General features: G+C 32.0%; 1 protein-coding gene across 1 annotated transcript; it reads right to left on the reverse strand.

The window, feature by feature from the left end:
• Positions 1-4,141: 4,141 nt before the first annotated feature.
• LOC110027809 (dirigent protein 5-like) lies at positions 4,142-4,680 on the reverse strand. Its single transcript, XM_020729389.1, has one exon. The coding sequence runs from the start codon at positions 4,678-4,680 to the stop codon at positions 4,144-4,146; it is 537 nt and encodes a 178-aa protein (XP_020585048.1). The 3' UTR covers positions 4,142-4,143.
• Positions 4,681-9,162: the final 4,482 nt, after the last annotated feature.

Below are 9,162 nucleotides of genomic sequence, written 5' to 3' on the forward strand. Positions count from 1 at the left end.
TGTACGAAGAATAGATGAATCTTAAAATGAGATTTTCTGACATTTACGTAGGTCTCGATAACTGATAATAGTCCATAACGGAGGGTAACAAATACCTTAAAATCCATTAAAGGTATGCAGTTATCACCCTCTCCACACACTAGAGTTTCTTCAAAGGAAGCTGACCTTCTGGACACAACTAACTCCACATATCCATCCATTGTAGTCAAGCCTAGCAACAAACCTCCAGCACGCGTAGAGAACTTAGCTCAAACTCATGTAATCCTAGAAGAGTTATGGCGTTTAATGCAATAAAATTTTCCTCCTGCTAATGTAATTTTCAAGAGAATTCTCCATTATCTAAGATCATCCTTCAACACCTGATTCTAACAGGGTTTAAGCTTCCAGGCATGGATTCTTATGATAGGATGTCTAACCCATATGAACACATTGATCATTATAGAACTATCATGCACATACAACGAGCTTTGACTCGCTTCTTTATCAAGTCTTTTTTGCAACTCTTAAACGTCAAACACGTGCTTGGTTTTTTTCACTCAGGATGGATCATTCATAACTTTGATGAATTTGCTAAATTGTTTTTGGAGTAATTCATTGCTGAATTCAGTCAAAATATTTTCTATAAAGCACAATAAACACTGTTTGTATGCTGACTTAGCTGCCACATAGTTGATTTACATCATAGTCAAAAGAAATAGAAGCTTCTAAAATGCTACTTGAATCCTATTTTTAATTTTTGATTGCTTCATATTGTAAAAGATTTTCATTTCTCTCAGCACTACAATTTAAGCATATTTTAAGGGATATATATATATATATATATATATCACATAAATTATAACTTTAAGAAAAAAACTATGCTATTTGAGATTTTTTTTAAGAAAAAAGGAAGCATATTACATAAATTTTAAATATTTTACTTCGAATAGAAGTTAGATTCCACATTTTCAGACATTTTAGGGACTTTTAGGGATTTTTTTTATTTTTTATTTTTAAAATTTTGTTTTATTTATTAATATTTTTACTTAAAATGAGATATGCGTGATATGCTATAGCATAATTATTTTAAAAACATTCAAAATAAGTTTTAGATGTATTTTTTAAAAAAATTAATTTATTTTTTAAATGAAAAAAAATTTAGAGTAAAAATACTAAATCAAAATATTTTTAAAAATAAATAATAATAAATAATTAAAAATGAACTCATCTTTAAAGTTTATTTTGACACAGCTGGGCACTAGCAGCCCGATCAAACAGCATTTGGTCTCCTTTTACATTGGGCCAAAAGCCAAATTATGGGCCCTTTCGGCCTTCTTTAAATTTAAATATATTTCTACCTTTTTTTTCCCTTTAAAAAAGGGCTGTTTATTGTGATGCGCTTTTGAGGCAAAAAATTATTCCATACGGACAGCACATGCAAAGATGTATGCGCTGTCCGATCTCAACCGTCGATCACAACAATTTCGGTGGGTCCAATTTAAAAAAAAAAAAAAAACAAAACAAAAAAGCTGTGATTGACGATCGAGATCTGCATACGCTGTCCATGTGGAATAATTTCTCCTTTGAAGGATATTTTTTTCAGGGAATATGGAAAGTTTGAATCTCCTGAATATTGATCCTCTAATGTGTATTCCTTGGCAACGCAATAGAGACATTCTAATGGAGCTTGAGCCTGGACAAAGGGATTTCAGCCATACAATTATAACTTTCTAATATTTGTTTAGGAAATATCCATGGTTTTAAGGGATGATGAATTTTATCTTTGTTCCTTATTTTTCTTAAATAGTAAATTTAGTTGTGTGGGCCTAATCCTTAGAGTATAAAATATAGCTCATGTAAACAAGACTTTACCATAAATCATTTTTTTATAAAGACATAAATTTCTAGGCTAATAGCTCAAAATTCTCTCTCTCTCTCTCTCTCTCTCTCTCTCTCTCTCTCACACACACACACACACACACACACACACACACACACACAGGTACTTGAATTTTACTAATAACATGCTTCAAGGGAAAAAGAAGAGATTAGAGAAAGTCTAGAGAGAAAAACTTCATAAATTCCATTCATCACAACACAATGCTATGTCATAAGAGTCCCTATATATGAGGTAGTTTTAGATTTATATTTTAGCGGAAAACACCAGCAAAAAGCAAGAGTAAAAATATATAAAAGTAGTTTGTATTTATATTCTTCAAGTGAATGATGACAAAAAGACCCCCATATGTCAGGATGTATCACTTCTAAAATTTTATAAGTAGTAATACTACATGAGAAAGGTAGCTTATGACTTTCGATCTGATAACATTCATGGCAAATATATCTAAGTAGAATAATGTTTAAGTGAGGTACAAAGAGAGATAAATAATTGAAAGAACAATGTGGTGTGAATGTCCCAAGTGTTTGTGTCATATGTTGAAGCCTTTGGAGGTAGTGAGAGCGATGATAGGGTATAAACCTTGATCAACTGCTCCAGTTAGAAATACTTTCTTGGTTTTCAAATATTGAATTTAAAATTAATTAGCATTGAAAATAATCTGACAGTTATTATCTTTAGTGAGTTTATTTACAGATACGAGCTTATGAGGTAATTTGGGAGCGCAAAAGAGGGGTGAGAGAGTTCTTACTGTCAAGAGTGAGAAGTATACCTTTACCAATATGTAGGATGCATGTTTGTTGTCCATTTCTAACAAGAACTTGATCAGAATTTTTCTAATTGTATGTTGCCCAGATATGGTGTGAGATGTGTTGTTGCGCCAGAGTAATACCGACTCTTGTCGTTGTGGTCGAAGGTGAGAGTTTAGTGCCTTAGCTTGAGGGTTGGGTGATGTACTGAAGATTAGATCTGTGCCAACTTTGGTAAGCAGAATGACCTTTTTATTGCATACTTGACTGATCACATTTGTTTTATTTTTGGCTATAACAATGGTATTGGAATTCTAATTGTTGGAAAAGTTCTTGCTTGAATTTCTTAAATTGTAAGGTTCCCCTTTATTTTTATAAGATGGTAAGGTTGTGTGTTGTGTAATTTTGGTGGATTTGTTTGCCAGATTACACTCTTTGCTAAGTAGCAGTGGGTATAAGTCCTTCAATGTAATTGGATCTAATGTAGTGTGAATGATAGTCTTAAATCCTTGATAACTGATTGGCAGTCCATTTAAAGTGTAAAAAATTATGTTTTTCCTGTCAACTTTGGAGCCTATCGATGCAATATTATCCACAAGGTTCTTCATTATCGTAAAATAGTATGGCAAGGAAGCGAGGGTCAAGTGCATGGGGCAAGGTTCACAAGATTAGGATAGGCGAGATCGTAAAATAGTATTCTTTCATATTTCTTTTTTTATTTTTTATTTTTTACTGCAAATTATATTTTGAAATACCCTAATAAATTTTTTTATTAGATGCATGTCTCCAAAATCATTCAACTCTACAAAATAATTAAATAAATAAAATAAAATAAAATAAAATATAACCTTCAACTAGTATCCAATGTGAGCATTGAAAAAAAAACTATTATTATCCTAATTTGAGTTGTATATATTTTATGCTAATTTTTTTTTTCTAGTAATACAAATTTAAATACGACAAAACTTTCTTAGTTTGGAGGGCCCACCAAGCCTCTCCATTCTTAAAACCAAAATTTTTTTTATATTTAACAAGAAAAATGGATAAATACATTAAAATAATAATATTTTTAATGTAATATGATATGTAAGAAAGTAAAATTTAGATATTTGATATCTAAAATGCATAAAAATTCGTAAATGCCCCCCTCATATAATTGTTTTGGTAGAATAATCGAACCTATATTTTTAGTGAATAATTTGGAGTCTCCTTAACGCATCAAAGCCTAGCTACCAAAACATTGGCAACTGACTCATCACCCACCTCAAATGAATATATATATATATATATATATCCATGGTCGCTTAAGCTCATCATCCTGCTTAAGCGAGCATGGAGATACACACACAACAACGACAAAATTAGATACAAAGTTAACATGCATGCAGACTTCTTATATGTACAGCAGTATTGTACACTGTACAACACATGAGTACATTATTATATGACACTACATGCAGACTCTGTAACTAATAACTTTATCACATCTAACATAAATAACATTATCTCAGCAGTTCTTCAATAACATTCATATAGTTTAATATCCATTTGAAGACGAAAATAGGCAGATCCTTGAAACGTATCAGTCCTCAAAGTTACAACCCCTCTCGCCATGAAGAAATCTCCAGTACCACCAACAACCGATAAATCCCTAGTTTCCATCGCCATCAAATCAGCTCCCATGATATTGATCGTCCCCTTATACTCCGTAGAGTTGAAGACCAAAGTAAAAGCAAACCATGCGTTGTAGTTCGTCTTCATGTTGTAGAAATAGAACCCCTGCGCCATGGCAATCGGAGGAGAAAACAGGTGGTGGTCGGCGGTGATGGGATCATTGAAGACGATGAGCTTTCCGAAGAAGAAGTCGCCGAGGGGAGCGTTGGTGCCTGCAACTTGAGCGGAGGTTGCGTTGGCGACGTTGGTGCCGTTAAAGAGTATGTCATGGTAGTAGAGAACTATGTGTTTGCATGGCTGGTCTTTGGATGTTGCTTGGGTGAGAGTTAGGAGGAAGGGAAGGAGTAGGAGGAAGGAGAAGAGAGGGGACTTTTTGGCCATGTTGGGTTGGAGGAGCTTTGGACTTTCTCTATGATATATATATATATATTTAAGGGGGCAGAATCGGTATATAAATACTGATTTATTTTTATTTTTATTTTATATTTTCGGTTTTATTTTTTATTTAAGTATAATACTATTATTAATTCAATTTTTTTTAGAATTATTCAATATTATTTATTTATTTATTTATTATTATTATTCACATTAGAGATAATTACATACAGAGCATCCAAAACATTGTTATTTACAAACCAAAAAACCGATACATACGATATAATTATTGAGAGTTAGATAAAAATGAAAAATATGGGTTGAGGGTTTATCATGAACTTTAGTATTTGTGTGAGAATTTGGAAATGGATTAAAAAGGGTGTCTGATTTGTAAATATCAATGTTTCGGATGCCTTGTATTTTATTTCCCTTTCTTTCTTATTATTACTTTAAGTTAAAAATATTTAAAAATGCTGACAAATATGAATAAATCTAAATACAAATAAAGTTTTCTAAACAATAAATAAAAATATAAAAAATGGTAAAAAAATATTATTAAAAATAAAACCTTGGTATGCTCCCAACAAATTTATGTAATCCGGCATGAATTTTGAGATATGACACGGATTTGTGGTGCAGAAGCAATGTTTACCTTAAACTCCTTCCTCTCTTCTTTTGCTTCTGGTCGAGATCCCTTTTCAAGAGGGAGGTAGAGCTTTATTTACAGAGTCTAAGTTGTAAAGAGGAAAGGAATCGAGACCACTCTCATCGAACGGCCCGGAGAGATTACTTTGATTGGACTACATTCAATGGACATTTAACTGCCTTAATAATGTCCTAATTGAGTGATATTAAACACGTTTGATTCATCTAATTTTATGTTTTTTGACGATTTTTTATCTTCAGAATGAAAAAGCAATGTCTGTTTTATCATCCGAACAATTGGTTTTTAATTAGACTAATTTTTTTTATATTTTTATACGATTTTTACTTTTTGCAATTCTGTGAATTCCTGCAGTATATCAATAAGACGTTTTCTGTGCTTGATGCGTGCTAGAAAATTCGCGGCGGTAGAGTAACAAATTATCGTCTTAGAGTTGTACGAAAGTTCAACACACACACAAATGAAATAGAAAAAAACGGTGATGACTCCAGAAGTTTTTACGTGGAAAACCAATTAGGGAAATACCACGGGGTCTGGCCTAGTTGCGGAAATCCACTATTGATTGATGATTACAGAAATCCCTTGTCTCACAGAAGGGAAAATGACAACTATACTTTTCAGATTACAATGTCGACTGATAGCGTCTAGTTGGTGTTGATTGATGACGGTAAGTGGAGGTTGACAACGGTCGGCGGTGGTCGTCTGAGTTCGGCGGTGGTCATCAGCGATCGACGGCGATCGACGACGGTTAGTGGTGATGTTGAGCTGTAGCTTCTTCTCAAGACCTCAGGCTCTCTCTAGACTTCCTTCCCCCTCATGAGAGGAATGATGCTCTATTTATAGTATTCTGGGTGCAATTAATGCAAGAATATGAACCATTTTGATTGGAGGGTCTGAGAGCTTCCCTCGATCATACGGTGTTTAATGGACATTTGAGTGTCTTAATGATGTCATAATTGAGTGATCTTGTGCTCGTTGGATTCGTCTTATCGAGCCGCTCGATTTGAGTATAAACTTGTCATATTTGACGGTCGTTTGACTTTTCAAATGTATTCATAAATCTTTTAACTGTGATTTAACGATTTGATCTGGACTTGATTTGACTTGGATTAGACTATTTTTCATATCATTAGGTTCGTCTCATTGAACATTTGACTATAAGTTTGCTGCAATCGGAGCTCTGGATAACTTTTTATTAAGATTTGAATGTTTATTGCTTAAAATATCATATCGAGATTCGTGTTATGCCTCGAGATTCGTGCTGGATAATGAAAATTTGTTGGTGGTGTATCAGTGCTTATGAAGTGTCGAAGGTGGCTTAAATATGAAATTTGTTAAGGGTTATTAAGATCTGGAATAAAAAAAAATCATATTTGATATATAATTAAATAGTAATGTATAAGACAAACTATAAAGAATTATAAAAAACAAATTTTATTTTTTTCTTTTTTAAAGCATTAAATTATGAGAAAAATATTACTCACAATCATATGGATTTGAACTCTCTTAAAGTGACCAATCCAATTCTTAAAATGCAGGGAAAATAATTATGTTAGATAGTGAATATGTATTCCTGGACTCGAATTTAAGAATTAAAAAAAAATTAATTACGAAATTTTAGACTAAAGTAATAATAATAATTTAAATTAATTTACACGCATAAATTAAAAATATATATGTTATTAAGGGAAAAAAAAAAAAAAACCGAACAACTACTTGAAATGTGTAAACCCTAAACTACAAAATCATGCATCTTAATATATATTTTAAGAAAGTTGTAGTTTTATATTATAAAATTAATTATTCCATTAGATAGGGATATATATATATATATATATATATATATATATATATATATATTTCTTAAATGAATGATCAGAGTTATTGTATAAGGCTTCAGCCACTCATAATGTGTCTAACAATTCGAGTGTCATCTCTTTAAGACCAACTGTGCCAAAGAGGATTTGTATCTCCGACCTAAGGGGTCTTACACCGAGGATGCAAACCAACATACCGAGATACACGACATATTAGAAAATAAGTATAGATTGGATGTCTTGTTTTATTCTTGTCAACTAAGAAAAACAAATTTTATGTAACAAACACATTTTGCATAAAATTTATGACAAGAATAAAGCATGACATGTGCTCTATACTTATTTTTTAAATTTCATGCAACAACTTTTCCACACGATGGGTAGAGCACTTAAGGATGAATTGGCACGGTTTTGATTTCCTAAGAGCAGATGAGTGATTTTTATATTGCTTTATTTAATAATATAAGTTTATAAGAAATATTTAATATTAATCGAGACCTTTCTCTTCTGTGATATACTTTAGTTGTTAAATAGCTAATGATATCCCACTGTTATTCGCTCGAAAATTGATTCGAATTTTGGTTCAGATGAATATTCGATTGAAATAAATGGGCAGAGCTATGACCAGAAACTTTGGATCAAGCTTGAACCATATATGGATCTATCGGCTTGAACTTATTCGAGCTTTTATTTCTAAATGTACAAATAATTTCTCTGTCACAACTCTTCACATTGGTCGTTCCATTACCGAACCATTGAAGAGATGGAGCCTCGTGGGAGCTACAAATCACATAAATAACTCGACCCTAATTAAATTCTTAGCTCTAATACCACTTATTAATTTGGTGAATTAAAGTTAATTAAAAGTGGATTTATTTATTTATATTTGCAGGTTATTAAATCTTTTAAGTTTTAATAAAAAAAAATTTGAAATCTATGAATGAGAGTCAGCTATTTATATTTACTAATATTTTTTTAACCAATTTGATAAGATCATTTTACATTCAATACACTCATGCATTACATTGAAGTTAAATACTCGTCTAAATAGCATCTTTACGATCACCCCAATGTTTGGTGGCATGGTGCGATCTATACTATCGACAGCACATTCGATTTATCGGACGTAATATTTTCTTCCACTAGAGCGAACTTTTGTCTGTATGAACTGCTTAGACATATAGCTTATAATTTTTAATGTTTGTGTCATAAATAATAAACCTTCTCTCTTTATTTTAAAATTAAAAGTAACTGCGCAGATCCAAGCTCTTTACCCAATGCTGCTGATTATAAACTATATTATCTTTATTATTATAATCATTATTTTTATTGCTGCATTTGGCATTTTTAGTTATAAGTTTGTGCAAATAAACAATTTTTGTTGTCCTCATATGTCAAAACACCTCGGCATGATGGAGCCCATGTGGCTAAATAATAATTAAGCCACTTCCCCAACAAACCCTATTTATAACTGGTTTACAGGAGTGGAAATCATGGGGGAAAATGTATTTATTTTCTTACCCCTCCCCCTCTCTCCTCTCTCTCTCTCTCCTCTCTTTCTCTCTCTCTCTATATATATATATAGAAAATGTATATATTTTCTAAAATGATTCAATTTTGTGCTAAATATGAATCTGATTGAGAAATATAAGATTATTTTGTCAACCATAGAATCCACTTGTCTTAAGGCCTATGGCAACTCAATGCCATCAAAATTTAAAAAGTGAAGTGATGAAACTAAAACTTATTTTGTACACACACACACACACACACATATACATATACATATACATATTCATATACATATACATACATATATATATATGAAGGAATGGACGGAGGCTATTATACGAGCCTCGATCATTCCTCATACGTCTAATAATTCGAGTAACACACCTTACACTTGGGGGGAATTGAACCCCATACCAGAGAAGACTTACAACTGACAAACTGATGTCCGACAAACTAATCTGAGTACGCGACACACACACACACAGATATATATAT

The sequence above is a fragment of the Phalaenopsis equestris genome, unplaced genomic scaffold (assembly GCF_001263595.1).
Source record: "Phalaenopsis equestris unplaced genomic scaffold, ASM126359v1 Scaffold000450, whole genome shotgun sequence".
NCBI classification, from domain to species: Eukaryota; Viridiplantae; Streptophyta; class Magnoliopsida; order Asparagales; family Orchidaceae; genus Phalaenopsis; species Phalaenopsis equestris.

Coding starts and splice junctions, on each gene's coding strand:
- LOC110027809 (XM_020729389.1), bottom strand. CDS start 4,680: ATGGCCAAAAAGTCCCCTCTCTTCTCCTTCCTCCTACTCCTTCCCTTC.